Consider the following 19,918-nt stretch of genomic DNA (forward strand, 5'->3'; position numbering starts at 1 on the left):
GGACACTTGAGTGAACCAACGCCCAAGGTTGATCGGAACAAGCTCTGATACCACTGTTAGTCTATGAGAGAAGAGGTTTAGGAAAATAGCTTAACTTAGAATGGAAATTTTTGAAAGAGTAACAAAGTAGTTTTATTTGAATGAAGCAGGAAAGGTACAAGACTTGATTACTTGAGTTGGACAGCTGTAGTTTTTCAGCTTGATTACTTGAGTGGGTTGCATGCTTATTTATACAGATGCTAAGTCGACAATTTTGCTTGGACAAGTCGGTTGTACAATAACCATGTGACTTTATCTAAGGCATTTTTAGCCACAAGTTACTCCTATAATTCTAGAATTTTCTAGTTATAATTACAATAAATAATTATTAGGATGGTTCTAGTAAGAATCAACCATCTTTTACTTAGTAATTCTCTCAGTTATTCTAGAATTTTCTAGTTTGAGAATAATGCTACACCTGCAACCAAGAAGACGACCCATCTCATCATAGCTGTGTTGAAGGTAGACTTCTCCATGTTTTTATGATTTTTGTGACACGTTAGGGTTAATCTGAATATCAAGGTTTACTTTGTATTACACTGAGTACGTAAGTGAGGTCTCTTGGGTTGTATCTATTTGTAGGGGTTCACACACGTCTAGTTTTAACATCAAAGAAAGCTAAAAATATAGAAAGTTAATGAAGTACTTTCCAAACTATATGGGATGCTCCCTTGACACATATCTAATGGATGGTTTCCGTAAATGACTTTTTGAATTAAAATTTAGAGAAGAGTTATAAACTCTCAACTTCAACTATGCTTCATGTTCATCTCCTAAAATAAGTAGAAAAGCGTTATCTTTAATCTTGCTAACACATCATCCGGCATTTAGATAAGGTTGATATCTTTGTTAGCTAGGCAAGATGTTAGAAATTATCATTAGTGGCTTTGCTCAAGAAATCGAGGGGTTCCAAGACCACAAAGATATATAATATAAGGCATAAATAATATTAGCCATGCTCAATTCTAGTACCATTTGTATGTATTGTTATTATTCATAGTAGGAAGATTAATACATCCCCCATAGGCCATAGCCACTTGTTAATAATCCAACACTTAAGTTGCACCTCTCTAGCCATCAATTCACGCCTACGCATATGCATTTCCCATTAACACATTTGAGGGTTCCCGATCGACATAGGAAATCAATTTTGTCGCAGTCCTTCTGACTGGAACATGGTTTTTCATTTTCAGTTGTCTGGGCTGAGCCATCACTATTTGGTATTTTGCATTCGCACAAGTTGTCAATGCAGATCTTTTTAAACTCTTTTGAGTAACAGGGAAACGTTTCGCAGTCAGCGGTAGTAGAGCATCTTCGCTTAATCACCATGGCTTCCGAGAAGAATGGTACACCTGCCCCCCCAAAAACAAAATATAATCCTTTAGAGACCTTATATAATACAGTGTTCTGCTACAACAAGATATATATGAAGAAAAAAAAAACTCACAAGATGCAATGACGAAGAAGACGATGAAAATAGCTGCCTTAGATGTTGCCTTCTCCATGTCTGATTTTGATTTTGTCACCTGAGATGGATGGATGTGAATCGTGATGATCAACTTCTCCAAGGTTTTCGTTTTGCACTATAGTAAGGAGCCCCTTGGGCTATATATTTATACAACAGGCGTGTCGACATTTTTGGTAGTTTTAACGCCAGAGAAATCTAATATGTAATTTTTCCAAACTTTGTGGAAAATAATATGAAATTTTCAGATAATACCGTCCAACTTTTGGCTTTGATAATATGGATTATGTTTAATCTTGTTGACTAATCAAGAAATATATCATCCCTTAATAGGCATTTCTGTATACGTCGAGTGCAATGAACCCCACACTAATACATATGTGAGATCCATCGTACATATACAACATTAATGATAGAAATTCTGATTATGTATCCTTGCGCTTTTATTGCTGGGCATTGCCCATATCAAGACACTCGATAGTTCCTAAAGTTCATGGAATTCCTGTGCAATCAGCCGAATTGGAACATTGATCCTCATTTGGATGTGCAAGTCCAGTATTTGAGAGTATGCATTCGCAATAGTTGTCACAACAAATATTTGTGGATCAACCACATGGAAACGGTTTGCAGTCGGCGTTTGAAGAACATTTTTGAGCATTCATCCTGGCTTCTGCTCTCCTTCTACACCTGACAAAAAATATATATTAGGTTATATTTGGAGACTTTTAATTATGTAAAACAAAAAATGTGGTGCTAAGAGAAACTAATTACAAGTGAGAAAGCAAAAAGATATATTTTGCATTTTATCCTCATTTTTCCTTCGATAAAGATGTTGAAACGGTTTATGATTTGTCTAATTTTTTGCAAAGATGATCTATGAATGCAAGCTTAAAAAATAGATAGTTTGGATTGTTGAAAAAAAGAGAGGCTTAACTTTGACTTCGGTGATTAGAATCAATTGGATCCAAGCATGTGCATTTGTGGTCAAAACAAATACTGTTCTTGAAACACATGAAGTTTTGTCACAATCCTGGTTAATAGAACATTGTTTTCCTTATGCTCCTGTTGAGAATAATGTTACACCTGCAAATTAACATTGTTTTTATAAAAAAAAATTAATTACTATTCAATGTTATGTAAATCTAATAAAAATATTTTTATGAGTCCAGTGGGAGAACTGAAAGTAGTGAGAAAAACTTGCGAACGAGGTTTAGTCCAGTAAAAAAAGGTATTAACTTGCTGACTAGTGGTCTCATATTCAAACTTCCATGGTACCTTGGTAGAGTGTGTGTGTGTGAGAAATCACATTTCCCCTTTCTAACTTTGGTGTAAAAAAAATTTAAAAAAAAAAGTTGTGAGGAAAACTCACAAGTTGCAATGACCAAGAGGACAACCCAAATAGTATTAGCCTTCTTCATATTTTTATGATTTGTGTGGACCTGCTGAATTTCAAGGTTTGTTTTGCATTATAAGTGAGCACTTTTGGGCCATATTTATAAGGGTTGCATGTGCAGATTAACGCAAGAGAAGTATGTAAATTTTAATTAAATTTCAAATTATTTGGGATATCTTCTTGATGCATGTGTGGTTTGATTTGGTTTGTGGTTTAGTTTGTAAATTTCGTTAAATTAATAAAAGTGATTCCTTATGTAGTATAATCAACAAGGAAATTATTTTGTCAAATTAATAAATGAGATTCCTTAGGTATAATCAATAAGAAATTTTTTAGTAAGCCCCTTTCAATAAGAAAGATTTCAAAAAAAAAATTTAATATAGAATGGAAAATATTTGAATTTTAAATTTTACCTAACTAAATAGGTATTGTTCCCAAAATTCCATTACAATGAGATTTTAGGTAGGGAAAAACACAAACTTACCATAACTATACAACCACTCCATGATCATCATGGCTGCTGATGTCGTTGATCAATCCTTATTACCAATGAAACGATTTTCACAGCACAGTAATACCAAACTAGTCTTTAGTATAAAATTATATCTCTTTATTTTATTGATTTTTTGTGTATAGTAGATTCCAAATTCTTACGATTTTTAATTGTTCTTGCAAATAAAACATATATCTTCAAGATAAGGAAAAAGACTTTGAAATGCATTTGTTTTGATCTAGTTAACTTCTTAAGAATAGTAAGTATGAAAGTTTTGGGATGTGAAAATCACACTGCCACATGATGCTAATTCAACTATTATAATATTAGAATTGACATTTTATGAACCATAGGGTTGACAATATTAAAGCAGTTCCAGCGGGCAACCCCTTGCCCAGGCAAGGGGGGCCTAGGCCCAAAAAGTGTTCCAGGGCAATTGGTGGGCACCACAAGCCTGGGATGTTGCCTAGGTTGCTGACATTTGAAATAGGATCCAGACAAGGAAAAGCACTTGCCATTTTTTGGTTATTAGGGGCATCTCGAAAACGTCCACAGCAAAGAAATTTTTTATTAAAAAAAAATCTAAAAAAAAACTAAAAATTCTAGGTTCTGTAGTTGAGAGCTTCAGCAGGTGTCTACCGCTTCGAAAGTGGGCCTACCTTCGGTAGGCTAAAAAGGAGGTGACGTCACTTGCCTGCTAAGGGCTTGTCCGTATCCCTTGTTCATCACATTTTCTCTCCTAAGTGTCAGTCATTAGATGCTAGGCACGCTTGGTTGATTATGGTGTAAACAGTAGTCCCCCAAGTTGTCAATTAATAAGTGGCTTCAGGTTTGGGAACTTGTAAAAAGGCTGCGTAATGAAATTAAGCATGTCTGCATGGCGGGTGCCGTAGGCGCCTAGTCCCCAAAGTTCGGAAGCCATAAGGGGTAACTTTTTTTATTTTTGAGGTAAATGGGGTGCCGAGGGTGGGTGCTACGCCGAAGATGTTTGATCAGGATCTGGTTTGAATGTTCGGCAAGGAAGGTGCCGAACGGTAGGGGTGACGTCAGCTAGCGTGTCTCTCATGAGTTCCCTTGCGCGTTCGGTATGGAGGGTGCCGAACGGTAAGGGTGACGTCATCGAGCGTGTCGCTTGTGAGTCCCCTTACGCGTTCGGCACGAAGGGTGCCGAACAATAGGGGTGACGTCATCGAGCGTGTCGCTCGTGAGTCCTCTTACACGTTCAGCACGGAGGGTGCTGAACAGTAAGGGTGACGTCAGCGTCATTCGCGAGTCCCCTTGCATGTTCGGTAAGAAGGGTGTTGAATGATAAGGGTGACGTCATCAAGCGTATCGCTCTTGAGTCATCTTGCACGCTTGGCAAAGAGAGTGCCGAACGGTAGGGGTGACGTCAGCGAGGTTGTCGCTCGTGAATTCCCTTATGCATTCGGCAGGGAGGGTACCGAATGGTAGGGGTGACATCAGCAAGGTTGTCGCTCGCGAGGTCCCTTGCTTGTTCAACACGGTGGGTGCCAAACGGTAAGGGTAACGTCAGCGAGGCTGCCACGTGGTAGTAGATTTGAAAGGTCTTTGTGAGGATTGAGGCGTCGTTCTTACCGTTAGGGTTTTTGGCGACGGTTCATCTTTTGGAGTGTCCTTTGGGCGTCTATAAAAGGACACTAGGTGGAGAAGGGAAGGTACTTGGAGAAATTTTGAATTTTTTAGGAGAATAGCTTTCTGGCAATAGGCGATTTCCGGCACGTGGTCAGCGGTGGGGCGATTTTCGGCATCCCTCGTTTAGCGTGTTTCCTCTCCTAAGTGTCAGTCGTCTGATGCTAGGCACGTTTGGTTGATTATGGTATAAACAAATGTGAGTCTTTCACCTTGCCTTTTGGGATGGAATCGACCGGTTCATAGAAAGAATATGAGATCCAATTTTCAAATGATTTTGCTTTTGGACAACGTCAACCAATCTCGGATCCATGTGGATGACATGTTAACAATTACATACAAAACTATTTTGGAGATTTATCATTTGATGACTACTCTTCACAATACACTTACTCTATACATAGAGATGATGAAGATAATGAAAAATTTGAACCTTATAGGAACTTTATGTGGTACTAAGTCACTTATGTGTCTTACCATGCTATGTATAAAGTGTAAATATTGTAGCAAATCATTATATATAAATGATTATGGTTTGTTTAAAATTTGTTTCATTAATTACTACATATTTTATACACTCACAGTGTTTGTCAATTCGCTATATAATCAACTTAAATCAGTTAAATCCATCGTGCAATGCATTTCCTTCTAATTTTTTGTGATAAACTAATAGATAATTGACTGAATAAACATCCTCCAAAGTTTCAATAAAAATTTCCAAGTTTTTCTTACAATTTCGTGGTTTTTATTCAATTTTTATTGATATCGATAATATTTCGATATTTCCATCAAAATTTTCGTGTTTTTAGACTACCGATATTTTCGATACCATCGATATTTTAGACCTTGCTTAGTACCACATAGAGTTCCTATAAGGTTCAAATTTAAGTTATTTACACTAACACATTCTGAGGTTTTCGATTTTTTCACAAAACTCTTTGAGATTTTAGAAATTATAAAAACACCCCATAAGGTTTTAAATTGTTTTCACAAAACTCATTTTCATTGATTTTTTTATCCAAAGATTGATGATTTTATATATATAAAAAAATCTCTAAATGACAAAGTTAGCCTTTGAGATTAAATTGCATATACTTCATTAAGGTTAATTTTGTCATTTTCATATATATTTTTTTCAATAAAATCATCAATTTTTAGACAAACAATCAACGAAAATGAATTTTGTGAAAACAAACTGAAACCCCAGTGTAATTTTTGAGACCTATGGGAGGTTTTGTGAAAACACAAAAAACCCCAAGGGTGTTAGTGTAAATAACTCCTCAAATTTTTTATTGTCTTCATTATCTCGATATTATAGTGATATTTTGGCCAAATATTGTTGAAATGTGAGAAAAATTATCGACAATGATATTTTTCGATATTATCAATATTTATACGATATGCGTATGAATATGTTCCAAAATATATTTGACTCAAAAAAACGATAACATCCTTGATATTTTGTCGATATTTGAGACTATTTATAAAGGACAGGAATTTCATCATAAAAATTGGGAACCCCAAAAAAAAAAAAAAACAGTTTGAACTAACAGACTTTGAACTTATTAGTTAAAAATAAATAAAAAATAAAGAGCTCTGAGTTTCTGGTTAAGTTTCACAGATGTCGGAAAATAGCCGGAAGAGCAAAAAGAGAAAAGAGAAGATACAGGTTAAAAGGAAATTAGAGCCAAACAGAGATAGAGAGAGAGAGAGAGAGAGAGAGGGCTGCCCGCCTAATTGGTTTCGACTATTTATACAGAGAGAGCGCGCGAGTCACTGTCTCCTCCCATTGAAATTCAATTTTTTATTAATTATACACGCTGGTTTTTTCTGCTTAACTGCGTTCGTCTACTATCGTCTCAATGAAACCCTAGTTTCATCCCCCAGGTGCTTTCTCTCTCTAAAAATACACATACAAGTGTATGTAAACGTTCTTTATGCTGAAAATTCTCCTGCTATGGATCTGATTTTTGCTTGGAATTTGAGCTCAAAGAATTCTGTCGTTCAAGTAAGAAAAAACTCGGTTGTTTTATTGATTTGCTCTGGCTATTTGTTTGATCACAGATTCCTACCGAGTTCTTCTTTTTTTGTTGTATTTTTATTTTATTGTTTGATAGCATCCGAATGGGTTTTAGAGTATCGTTGAGAACAAACGCACAATTCAACTTGCATGTGCTAATAGCTTATGGTGCTTTTTAAAATTGATCGAAAGCAAACTTCAAGTTAGAGAGGGAGATAGCCTTTTTCCCCTCTAATCATACTCTGGCATCAATTTTATTGCTTATCCCGTAACTCAAACAGATGTACTATATTTCAAAAGATTGTACGAGAATTCACGGAACCTATTGTTTTGGAGTTCTTAGGCACCATGGCTTCCACTACAGCAATGCTAATATTGGTGGTTGACGAACCTCGTTGCGAGCTAGTCTGCCTCAAATGTTGGTGGTTGTTCATTGTTTATGGTTTTCTAATTCTTTGGAGTCTGAGTGACTCTTTGACAGCATTACATTGTTCTGTATTATGTTTGCCATAAAGTTTTAAGGGGCTTGTTTGCAGGTGGATCGTGCTAGCATAAGAAGCAGTGTCAAATAAGTGTTAAGAGTTCACTATAATGGATCAACCACGTTCGGGTAATGGTGAGGAAAATGTTGGGATTCCGGATGATTTGCGATGCAAGAGATCAGATGGAAAACAGTGGAGGTGTACCGCTATGTCTATGCCAGATAAAACCGTGTGTGAAAAACACTATATCCAGGCAAAAAAGAGAGCAGCTAATTCTGCAATGCGAGCTAATTTGAAAAAAGCCAAGAGGAAATCGTTAGGTGAAACTGAAATTTACTTGGAGAGTAAGAGTGATGATTTTGATGTACCGCTTGCAAGCATGAAATCACAGGATAAAAAGTACATGGATAAGGCATCAAAAAATCATTTTCGCTATTCACCTGAGTCACCACCTACGAGGGGTTTATCCATGCGGAATCCTCCAAAACCAAATGATGAGAGAGACTTGGAACAGTACGAGGAAAGTTGGAGGTCTTATAAGTCACCACCTGTTTCTGCATTGGAATCATCCAGGAACAGACCACAGAGGAGTTTTGATGCTAATGCTATGACAGTATCGGTATGTTGGTTTTGCAATGTCTGGGCTGCATCTTTTAGTATTATGATTACTATTGCTTATGCTGCTGTCATTGTTGCTTTTGTTGATAAATAGAGCTTCTTCCCGTACAGGGTAATAACACTCTGTAAGAGAAGTGTGCCTAAAAAGTCAACATACATTAAAATCAAATGTAGGGATTCAAGAGCCAGGACTGAAGCATACCATTCACTCTGTGTGAAAGATATATTGCAATCTTGGATCAAAAGCTGTAGTCCATTTATCTTTAGTGTAGCGGTATATTTAGAAAATAAAAGTTTGAAATTGGATAATCTCTACTCGTATGTTTTCTCATACTGAGGCAAATGTATTGCAGGAAGGCTCAGAATCCTCAGAAGAAACTGGTGGCCAAACTTGCCATCAGTGTCGGAGGAATGATAGGGACACAGTCATTTGGTGCCTCAGGTGTGATAGAAGAGGATACTGTGACAGCTGTATTTCAACATGGTGAGGTTGAGTCTCCTTAAAAAGACACATATGTTTAAGTAATTAAGTTTCATGTCCATATTTTGTATTCACGCTTTAACTGTTAGGTACTCGGACATCCCATTAGAAGATATTCAGAGGTCTTGTCCTGCATGTCGTGGTACTTGTAATTGCAGAGTGTGCCTGCGTAGAGATAATTTGGTAAAGGTAATTCATATAAAGTGTCTTCTACAAGTTACATCGTTAAGTTTAAATCTTTTGAGAAACTTATGGCTAATTTTCTAGCGTACAATCAGCTTATGGTGAATGAGTAAGTCTGATGTTTCTGTAATGCAGGTAAGGATAAGGGAGATCCCTGTTCTAGACAAGTTGCAATATCTCCACCGCCTGCTGTCTTCAGTACTTCCTATAGTTAAGCAAATCCATCAAGAACAGTGCTTTGAAGTAGAGCTCGAAAAAAAGCTTCGTGGTAAGATGCTCTAATAACTTCGTGGTACTTTGAATACAATATATTTGCATGTTATTTGCACATTGTTTGACCATTTTGTATGTGTCTATATATTTTTTGCAGGAACCGATATAGATCTTGTCCGGACAAAATTGAATGCAGATGAGCAAATGTGCTGGTATTTTAATTATTTCACCCCTTCATATTGTATAGTAAAGTTCTTAATATCCAGAAAGTTTAATAAACAAATAAATATTTTAAATTGTCCATGTCAAAATTCAGACAGGCCTACTCACATGTTGTCCTACAGAGTTCAGCCATGTTTGTCATAATTAAACTGATCCAAAAAGATTCTCCTGAAACTGAAGGAACTTTTGATGTTTCTGTAGATTCTTCGTTCGGTAACGTTTTCTTAGAATATTTTCAGAGAATGAAAACAAGAAAACGAATTTGCATTTTCAGGAAATGAAATGCGTTTGGTAGATTAATTAGAAAACATCTTCAGAAACCAAAAACAATGAAAATGTGTCTGGTAGTACAATTTGAAATAATAATATGTGAGTTATTTTTATGAAAACATTTCCCATGAGAATGAAAACAACTTTTTTCTGTTTTCTACAAGTACACATGAACTTGTTTTCATTTTATGAAAACATTCTCACTGTTTTCTGTTTTTGGGCCACCGAACGTGTTTTTGCCTCATTTTTGTTCTCTGAAAATGAAAACAAAACAACCCCTTAAAACGTTACCGAACGGGCCCTTAGGTTATTACTTTTTTTGGGGACTTGTCTGCAATCTGAGGTCGGTTTATTGCAGATCTGTACCGTCACAAATATTTGCTGCCTGTTCTAAAGAACATTTCGTTTGACGTGTTTTCTTGCAGCAATTTCTGTAGGATTCCCATTATTGATTATCATTGGCACTGTTCCAATTGTGCATATGATGTATGCCTTAACTGTTGTCGAGATCTTCGAGAAGCATCTATGCCTGGCGTTGAAGGAGAAGTGGAAGATAACCAGATTAGTGAGAAAAGTCAAGAAAAAGAAACCAAGTTGCAGCAACCAAAACTGTCTAAAGTTAGACTACATTTATCTGACAAGTTTTCTGACTGGAAAGCCAACAGTGACGGAAGTATCCCTTGCCCTCCAAAGGAGTATGGTGGCTGTGGTTATTCATCGTTGAATTTAAGCCGCATCTTTAAGATGAACTGGGTTGCAAAACTTGTCAAAAATGCAGAGGAGATGGTCAGTGGCTGTAGGGTTAATGACGCTGTCAGCGTAGAGAATTTTGGGCATGATGATCCAAGAATTTGCCAGTATGCTCATAGAGAGGACAACAATAATTTTTTGTACTGCCCTTCATCTGAAGATCTTAAATCTGATGGAATTGACCATTTTAAAAGGCATTGGCTCAGTGGTGAGCCCATCATTGTTAAGCAGGTGTTTGATAGCTCATCAATTTCAAGCTGGGATCCGATGGTTATATGGAAAGGGATTCGGGAGACAGCAGATGAGAAATTGAAGGATGAGGACAGAATGGTGAAGGCCATAGATTTCTTTGACTGGTCTGAGGTTCGCTCCAAGTCCTTCAATTATGTATCAGCATTTTATAACCAATTCTTGTTCTAATGAATGATTTAGTTGATTTGGATTGTATTTTATAATAATCCTAAAATATACCTCTCTGGTTTGACATGATGGCAGGTCGATGTTGAACTTGGTCAGTTCATCAAAGGGTACTCCGAGGGACGAATTAATGAAAATGGTTGCCCAGAAATGTTGAAATTAAAGGACTGGCCTTCTCCCAGCGCATCTGAAGAGTTCTTATTATATCAGAGACCTGAATTTATCAGCAAACTGCCTTTACTTGAGTATATTCACTCCAAGTTTGGTCTTTTAAATGTTGCTGCAAAATTGCCACACTATTCTTTGCAAAATGATGTTGGACCTAAGATTTTTATGTCTTATGGGACCTATGAGGAACTTAGTGGAGGCAACTCTGTGACTAATCTCCATTTCAATATGCGTGACATGGTTAGTTGTTCTCTGTTCTTGTTGATTTCTGGTCATTGATGTTGATAGTTGAGAATTGCTTAGTCTATTGTAGTTACCCTATTGTTTTTTCTTAGCAACCATGGCTGGTTTGTAATCATTATTTTGATGTAAGACGATTTAATATACATGAACAGGTATTGAAGGAGTCAAGCACATAGAGTGAAATGCATTTTTTCTCTCTCATACTATGTGTGGATGTCAGAACTTTTACCAAATAGTATGCAATTTGTGGATAATTTTAGGTGCAACATTATATTAAGGATTAAACTTATCAATTTTGCATCTTTGGAGTTGGAACGTTTTGATATGGAATCATAGATGAATATTTGGTTTCCATGTTTCATGAACCAATATTTCATCTGTATCAAATAAATAGATCTTCACCTGTTGATCTGCTATGGTCAGGTATATCTGCTGGTGCATGCATGTGAGGTGAATCCAAAAGGTTTGCAGAAGACAAAGATTGAGAGCACACAAAAATCCTTGGAGGAATCTGAAGTTAACGAATCACCTGGGGATCTGAAAATGGGTTTGGGAGAAGATACGAATCCTGCTCTATCACTTCTTAGTCAGCGTGTTGAGAATGATTATGGGGCAAGGTCGGATACAGATAAAGATGAGAGTGTGGCAGATCATGGGCATGAAACTACTCCAACTGTTGAAGGGGACACCAGAAGTTGTGAACTGTCAGAAAGAGAGGGTGGAGATGTCTCTGAAAAAACTCATATGGGAGTTCTTTGGGATGTTTTCCGTCGGAAGGATGTTCCAAAGTTGACTGAGTATCTGAGAATGCATTGGAAAGAATTTGGGAAGCTCAACACTGAAACAGATAATTTTGTAAGTTTATCTCATAAATATCATTACCTACCTTTCCTCAATTGAATCAAAATAGTTGGCTCGCATTTCATGCTCATAGCTGATCCTACATTTTGGATTTCAGGTAACGTGGCCCCTTTATGATGGAACATTGTTCCTGAATGGGTATCATAAAAGAAAACTGAAGGAAGAATTTGGTAAGGATGAGTAACATTTTCCTCTTAATTATCATGTGTGGAGACAATGGTCTGAGTAGCCTGACTCCAATTCACATTCCTCTTTCCCCCCACCTCCTTATTTTCTAAGAAATTATTTTTGATCTTTAGAACTCCTACTCACATTTTCCACTAAGATGATCCCTAGGAAAAATGTTAGGGTGATAGTTATGCTAGTAGCTATCCACTGTGCCGATTTCTAGTGTACCATTTTGGTTTAATTAGAAGGACTACTAAAATGTCTATAAGCAAAGCTGTAGTTGTGTACTCGCTACTTGGTTGAGACTTTTCAGCATTCAGGTTATGTATGAGCTTTTTTTTTTCTTTTTCTTTTTAATATCAGGAATTGAGCCATGGTCCTTTGAACAGCATTTGGGGCAAGCTGTTTTTATCCCTGCTGGATGCCCTTTTCAAGTCAGGAATCTTCAGGTAGTTTGCTTTGTGGCTAAATTAATATTTTTGGAGTGAAAATTCCATAAAATCCGATGAAAATGTGAAGGGTTCAGATTAACTTGACAGAGTAATTTATTCAAAGCTTGGGTTAGTATTATTTCTTGTGTAGGGGCTACCATTGTAATCTAATAAATTCATTTAATCTTTATGTATTTATCTTTTTCAGTCAACTGTTCAGCTGGGTCTTGATTTCTTATCTCCTGAAAGCCTTGGTGAGGCTGTAAGACTAGCTGATGAAATCCGCTGTCTTCCAAATGACCATGAAGCAAAGCTGCAAGTGTTGGAGGTTGGACAAGGGAAATTTTACTTAGAAGTATTCCGTGCCTTCCTTCTTTTTCTTTATTATATTCTATTAATTCTGGAAATGTTGTGCTCCCATCTTGTCTAATGGCCTAATCTAGGACTTCTTTATTTTGTTCATATTATTCTGAATATTTGATTGGGTTCTAACGCAGGTAGGAAAGATATCACTTTATGCAGCAAGTTCAGCTATTAAGGAGATTCAGAAATTGGTACTTGATCCAAAGTAAGCAAATCAAACATCATATTCTTCTTATTGTTTGTAAAAAGAAAACTATAAAAAAGAACTTTGGCCACTTGCATTGTGTTCCAGTGGCATCAAGCTCTGTATATTCACCATTCCAACCTTCTAGTCTTTGTTTTTCTTTCTGTAAATAATTAAGTCCTTTTGGTTCTTCTGGTGCAGATTCGGCGCAGAGCTTGGATTTGAAGATCCAAATTTGACTGCAGCAGTTTCTGAGAATTTGGAGAAAATGACTAAGCGAAGACAGATCACTTGTACTTGAATTTATCTAAGTATCTCTGATTTAGAGAAAGGAAATCTCATTAGAGGTGTGACTAGATGGCTTGATGAGTTTTGAACGTATAAAATGTTCTAGGTTCAGTATTGTAACTTCCTGGAGTCACAATTTTAAAGCTGTCTGATTTTATTTGCCAATGCCTCATACCGTGAACAACATTGTAGCCCTTGTTCCATTAGTTAATGAAAAAGCAATAGCAAATTATGCTCTTAAGGCATTTGATTGGTTTCAGACGTTTCTTTTTGTATCTTGATATTCCAATCGTCTCTGTATCATTGTACAAAACTAAAGTACACCCAGAACCAAAACCTTCTTATAGGCCGGCCTTTGATCTCAAGGGGTGAGACTAAATGATTCTGCGATTCTATGGAAGTCGGACTTCACCTCTGGCCATGCTGATTCCGGTGCCTGAGCATTAAGAGTAAATAACCGACCACCACGAGCACAGCAGACTGCGATGTTATGCCGATGAAACAAGGGGCTCTCAACTCTGAATTCAAGCTCATAGTACTTGATATTTCTTAAACTATCTTCTCTCAAATTTGTTCTTATCAAAGTTCCCTTCACATCAGGGCGCTTGCCAGATCCCGTGACAGTCCTAACCACAGCTTCCCCTACCTCTTTTGGTCCTCCGAATGCTTCAATTCTACACAAACAAAGGTACTTGTTTACTTTAACATAATGAGACTTTCATGGTTTACCATAAACTTTATTCGCTTGCTTACTTGAAATCAAGAGGAACTGGGGACACAATGACACTAACGTTGAGTTCGCCGGTAGTGGCCGGCGGGCCGAATGCAACGACAGGTTCACTAACATTTCCACGGCGTCCAGTATTAGCCCTGGATTTGGTATTAATGTTCAAAGGAGGAGGGTCAAGTGATCTTTCAAATTCCTTTTTCTCAGCTGCTCGATATAATAGTGTTTGATCTCCAACCCAACTTGCTGGGTATATAAATTCTGTCACGTCCAAAATATGCAACGAATAAGAACAAGTTCAGCAAATTTATCTAACACAAAATTATATCAAACATGATATAAAAATAATAATAAGACATAACTAACCAAATCCTTCATTTGTGTCAATGCACCTGCTGTACCCTCCTATTGGATAAAGCACATCCAGCTTGAGACTCCTACTACTTTCTGGCGACAACCCCAGAAGAAAACTTGTGGTTCCCACAAAATTGGCACCAAGGACAACCAACGAAGCTGACCCTAAACCAACAAGAAGCCGCCGCCTAAAGCCGGACTCTAGCGGTGCAAATTGGTCTGCCAGAGGCCTTTCTTTCCAGTTGCCGCCGGAGGATTGTATGGTGATGCATCTCTGGTTGAAGCATGCATGTTTGCATGCATGAAAGTAGTGTGGCAATGTCGGCATTGTTTTATCTTTTGTTGAAGCACTACTAGTTCAAGCCATATTATATCCAACCAAACGAGTGGTGGTGGTAGCGGGTACTCGTACGACATGTCGTAAAAATAGTGGAATTCAGCACCCCACCCTTCTTTTCAGTCAAACAGCACCCCGTTTTAAACACACGTCTTCTCATGGTGAATAACACTTTTACCCACATGTCGTACGTTAAAAACTTACCCACATAGATGAAATGCTTTAGAAAGAAGATCAAAACAGTTCATTTCTGTTTGATGAAACTGAAAAATTACCACTGGATCTCATAACATCTGAAATTCTAGTACAAAATTTTAAAGCTAACACTATTCTTCACGCTTGCTTCTCAATTAAACCTTTGCATTCTTAGGTGATCATCATCAATTCCTCCGAACCCCAACTGGTCTTGCTGCTGCTGCTGATGCTGGTCATGTTGCTCTTTTTGTTGACCATGAAAATCTTCTGGTCTATTGACATTTGCTGACCCTCCGATCCCCAAAAAGTCAACCGTCAACGTATCCCCTCCACTCACATTAGTACCCCTCAACCCAAATTTACTTGAATTTCCATTATTGTCCTGCTCCATGTTCTTCAACAAGCCATTGTTTTGATGAGGATCGAATAAAAGCCCGCCATACATCCCCATTTGGGCATAATTATTAGCACCAAAAAACGAGTTCTCTAATTGTGGACTAACATTGACATTATGATGATCTCTGTGCTGCATGAAGGGGTTCACATTGTACCCACCGGTAGTAGTCGTACCATATGTTGAGGGTGCCATGCTTGTGATTGTTGTACCGCTAGGGCTAGGGCTAGTGCTGCTCATGGTTGCACCCATTTGCGCAGCTTTCTGGAGCAGCTCCGTGGCAGACAAGTGGCCTGATGAGCTGGGGATCAGGCCATGCCCGCGACTTAATTCGAAGAGCAGTGGTGATGGTGATGATGAAGAAGTGTTGTTGTTGTTATTTAGGCTTCTTGGTAACATGTCTAAGGGTTTTGAGGACATTGGCAAAGGTTGTTGGGGCACTAAGGATAAAGGGATTTTGGTATCAAAATTATGGTTGAATTGATCAGATGTTGTGCTTGATCTTGTTGATGGATTGTTGGTGGTTTTGTTGCTGTTGTTGATGGAGGAAGGGCTGATGAGGTCGCTGTTGGAAACTTGACCTTGTAAGATTGGTGCTCCATTGTTAATATTGTTGGACATTAACACTCCTTGGTTTGCTGTGTTATTTTCTTCAGCTATGGCATCACAGAAAGCTCTGTGGGTGATAAAACTATCTCTTCTGCACAATATAGAGAACACTAACAGTTATCAATTTGAGTTCAGAGACTTCCTCCAACAAAATAGAAACTTACGTTGAGTATTAATTAAAAACCGGCCAAAGCCAAAAAAAAAAAAAAAAGACCAAACAAGTTTCTTGATTAGGGGCCGGCATGTATAGGTTGGAAAAAATCTAAATGTTCATGCATGCACAACATGCATATGAGTACAATTAAAAAAACCTATTAGAGTTGTTCAAATTGTAACAATTAAACAGACATATAGAATGTGGATATTAATTTTACCTGGAGAAGATGGTTCCACAGTCACATTTGTATTCTCTAGTACCACAGGTCTTTGAATGAGCTTTCCAGTCCGATTGCACCGCATACTTCTTGGAGCATTTGTCACATTTCCACTTTTTCTCACCATGCTTCCGGCAGAAGTGCTTCTTGATGCCGGTAAGATCCCCGAGTGCCCGTGACGGGTCATGGTGGACGCAAGAGGGTTCGGGGCATACATAGACCCGCTTTATGATTTCAGTACTCGTTCTTTGCTTAAGCTTCCATGGCAAGTTGTGGCCTCTTCTGTGTAATTGCAGGTTTTGGTCCCTTTGGAACCCCTTCTTGCAAATTTCGCACACAAATCGGTTGGTGGCCATGAGGGTCTTTGGTGATAAGGCAACCACTTCAGCACTTGGGTCTGCATATTTATATAGATTTTGAATTTCAAATGCACAGAAAAATGTGGAACATTTTATTAATTGTAGATTGTCACGAGGGAAATTGTATCTGCTGAAAAGATATGTATTACTTGAAACAGTTGAACACAGAAAAAAAAGCAAAAAAGTCGGGAGAGACCAGTCAAGGCAAGCTAGCTAATAGTACTTTTACTACAATAATTGTAAAACAGCAAGCCAATAATTGAACCCTTACAACTACTTAGACATCAATAATGCATAGTTCATGTTTTCTGACCCCATCATTTTCTCTTTGTCTGGAAAATAAAGAATCTACGGCTCTCCTTCATGAAAATCCAATCTGTTTCAAGAACTAATAAATAATTTCAATAAAGATATATGCAAGCATGCATATGTTGACAAAAGGGCTGGTAGAATTAATTCAAAATAATTACAAGATAAGATTAAATTAGGCATGTGAACAGAAAAGCTCAATTATGCCTAGAGTTCTTACTAGCTTCTCCCCAACTTTCATTTGATTCAAAGACAAAATGAAATGAAATGAAACTATAAAAAAAAAAAAAAAAAAACCTTCAAAATGAAAAAAGAAAGTTTGAATTATACCTGGAGTTCCTGGTAGGTTTCTTTTCCTCTTAACTTGGGGAGGTTGCTTTGGTTGAGTACCATTGCTATTGATATTTGGTGGTGTTGTTGAAAGGAAGGAGTTTGAGCCATGAAAATTTGCATGATTTAAAAGCTCTTGTTGCTGTTGCTGTTGAACTTCTTCTCCACCGGTATTTCCTGAAGAGAAACTCCCAGCCGCACTACCTGTGATAATTGACATTGGAGGAAGATACAGATAAAAAGGAAGCTAGATTTTTATTTCACTTGTTTGTCTTACTTCCAAAACTATATATCTCTCCTTTGTTTTCTTTCCCCACTAGTCTTGTTCTTGGTGCCCTCTCTCTCTCTCTCTCTCTCTCTCTCTCTCTCTCTCTCTCTCTCTCTCTCTAAAGCGGCAATACTACCTAGTAAGCTAGCACTTGAAAATTAATTAATAAGGAAGAAGAAAAAAAAAAGGGCACAGAAAAGATGGGATTTTGTTGCAAGTGGAGGAAGACAAAACCCAGAAAATTCTCCTTCAATTGTGGTGGAGAGAGTTCTTGTTGGCATAATATGAACACAAGAACCAGGTCTTCTTTGGCCTTGTATTGTAGTAAACTTTATAATAATATTATTTTTAGCTCAACTCACTCTTCTCTCTTTGATGTAGAGATGCCCCTAACTTTTTTGGGTTATGAATTATGATAATTTTGCCCTTCTTTACCCTTCCCTTTTTGCTCTTTTTCAGAATTATTTTTCAAATTTTTAAAGCTAATTAATACCCTTATTATATTTTGAAATTAAAAAAAAATAGTTAAGGCCATTTCTTTAATATAATTATTAATTTTTTATTTCATCATTTTTTTAATTTATCCAGCATTTCACTAAAATCATATACATAATAGTAATTATTATACTGTCATTTTTCAAGAAAAAATAATATTAAAAAAGAGTTCCAAAACCTGATTTTAGGCAATTTTTTTTAACAATTTGGTCTATTTTTCAAATAATGCTGGCAGTGGCAGACAAGGGATTCTGGCCGAGACTTTGTCCGTTTGTGAGGAGAAGTATTAATAAAGGAATTTTTGTTCCCAAAAAGTCACTTTCAAAGAGACAAAATCACAAGATTGCCACTGTACATTTAGCCGCCCTTAAGTCTGAACTGACCAAATTACCCTAACGGTCACGGGCTGGCGCGGCTGACGTGTTCTCCTTGAAAAGGACCCGACATCAACACAAAAATTCTTATATTCACGTGCACATGGTGTGGTGTGGATCACAAGGACAATTCACACGGGGGCAATTTCATATTTTCTATACAATTGGAGGGTCATTTTGGTCATTAAACGCTGCCTACTTTTTAAGAGGATAGGAGAATGACGTGTCGTCAATTAATAGAAGATGGGATAAAAAAATAAAGTTCATAATTTCTCTTTTTAGTTCAGTTGGTCGACGTATGTGTCCACCCTCTTATATTCGAGTTTGATCTCTTTTCTGTACATTAAAATGGTATTATCTCTAATAGATTTACATATGAATTGTTCTTCTTTTTATGTAAAAAGAAAATATTGGCAATCACGAACCAAATCATGTAGACGACCTCCATTTTATGATTGAATAGTGCTTGATCTTTAAGGTTAAAAGTTACTCAAAATGTCTACCCCATAAAGAACAAATGTTTAAAAAAAAAAGGGCAGCCCGTGCTGCTTATAGACAAATCACAACCGTACGTTAGGAAAATGCAATTCGGGTGCTTGCTGATGGGACTTTTGCATGGATATTTAGTTATACCTGCAATTGAATTATTTGTTTTTTGTTTTGAATTTGTATTTTGAAATTTGAAAGCGCATGCAGCCAAGCCAACCATGCATATACATATACATACATGTGAGTCTCTCTGTACGTCTGTGTACGTACAATCTGATACATCACATGAAGACTGCTTTTAGCTTTGTCTACATCATATACATGCATCTCTGTGTTGTACGTTCCATATACTTCCAGTTACAATATCATTGCAGTCAACAGTGATAATACTTGTACGCAAAAGCCAGCTAGAAAGAAAATTAACTAAACATAATTATATACTACTTAATTAATAAAGGTTTGCCTAATCTTTCTAATTAATTATATTTTAATGGGTGGTTGAGATTAGATTATGAGATAGCTAGGGATGACATGGCCCTAATCAACAATTATTGTCATTAAATCTATGCTGATTAATTAGCTAGCGGTTGTATCTAGCTACCAAGCTTGTCTCACATATTTGTTGGTTAGTAGTTTAATTTGTTTTTAATTAATATCCCATTATTAATTCTACCAAAACAAATTTATGTGTGTTTACAGCTACATAGATCAGCCAAAATGCATGCTTTGTTGTGAGTTTTTTTATAAAAAAAATTAATTTTTTTAATAAATAAAAATAAAAAAATCAATGCAAAAGTCAAAACTACATGTATCATATAATTCATATTTTATGTGCAATATATAACTAGACAAGTCCAAAGGGTCTTTGTCCCAATCGGACGCAAACAAATTAGATAATTATA

At 36.9% G+C, this 19,918-nt stretch overlaps 3 protein-coding genes across 6 annotated transcripts; 1 reads left to right on the forward strand and 2 right to left on the reverse strand.

Annotated features, from left to right (window-relative positions):
* Positions 1–6,654: 6,654 nt before the first annotated feature.
* On the forward strand, positions 6,655–13,647 carry LOC117629612 (lysine-specific demethylase JMJ25). 4 transcript variants are annotated; one of them, XM_034362149.1, is made up of 14 exons: positions 6,655–6,927; positions 7,597–8,161; positions 8,514–8,644; positions 8,731–8,830; positions 8,960–9,092; positions 9,195–9,249; positions 9,955–10,642; positions 10,775–11,104; positions 11,531–11,962; positions 12,066–12,138; positions 12,500–12,585; positions 12,776–12,922; positions 13,065–13,135; positions 13,316–13,647. In XM_034362149.1, exons 2-14 carry the CDS (start codon positions 7,652–7,654, stop codon positions 13,413–13,415), a joined length of 2,856 nt encoding a protein of 951 aa, XP_034218040.1. In that variant the 5' UTR covers positions 6,655–6,927; positions 7,597–7,651; the 3' UTR covers positions 13,416–13,647. The 4 variants fall into 4 exon arrangements, with proteins under 4 accessions (XP_034218040.1, XP_034218043.1, XP_034218041.1 ...); XM_034362152.1 differs by having other exon boundaries at positions 12,776–12,895; XM_034362150.1 differs by lacking the exon at positions 6,655–6,927 and adding an exon at positions 6,941–7,048.
* LOC117629614 (psbP domain-containing protein 7, chloroplastic) lies at positions 13,614–14,881 on the reverse strand. The gene is made up of 3 exons (XM_034362155.1): positions 14,496–14,881; positions 14,156–14,390; positions 13,614–14,076 (listed from the first exon to the last, which is right to left on the reverse strand). Exons 1-3 carry the CDS (start codon positions 14,809–14,811, stop codon positions 13,764–13,766), a joined length of 864 nt encoding a protein of 287 aa, XP_034218046.1. The 5' UTR covers positions 14,812–14,881; the 3' UTR covers positions 13,614–13,763.
* A 127-nt stretch (positions 14,882–15,008) lies between these two features.
* LOC117629613 (zinc finger protein GAI-ASSOCIATED FACTOR 1-like) lies at positions 15,009–18,029 on the reverse strand. The gene is made up of 3 exons (XM_034362153.1): positions 17,391–18,029; positions 16,393–16,789; positions 15,009–16,109 (listed from the first exon to the last, which is right to left on the reverse strand). Exons 1-3 carry the CDS (start codon positions 17,608–17,610, stop codon positions 15,167–15,169), a joined length of 1,560 nt encoding a protein of 519 aa, XP_034218044.1. The 5' UTR covers positions 17,611–18,029; the 3' UTR covers positions 15,009–15,166.
* Positions 18,030–19,918: the final 1,889 nt, after the last annotated feature.

The sequence above is a fragment of the Prunus dulcis genome, chromosome 6 (genome assembly GCF_902201215.1).
Source record: "Prunus dulcis chromosome 6, ALMONDv2, whole genome shotgun sequence".
NCBI classification, from domain to species: Eukaryota; Viridiplantae; Streptophyta; class Magnoliopsida; order Rosales; family Rosaceae; genus Prunus; species Prunus dulcis.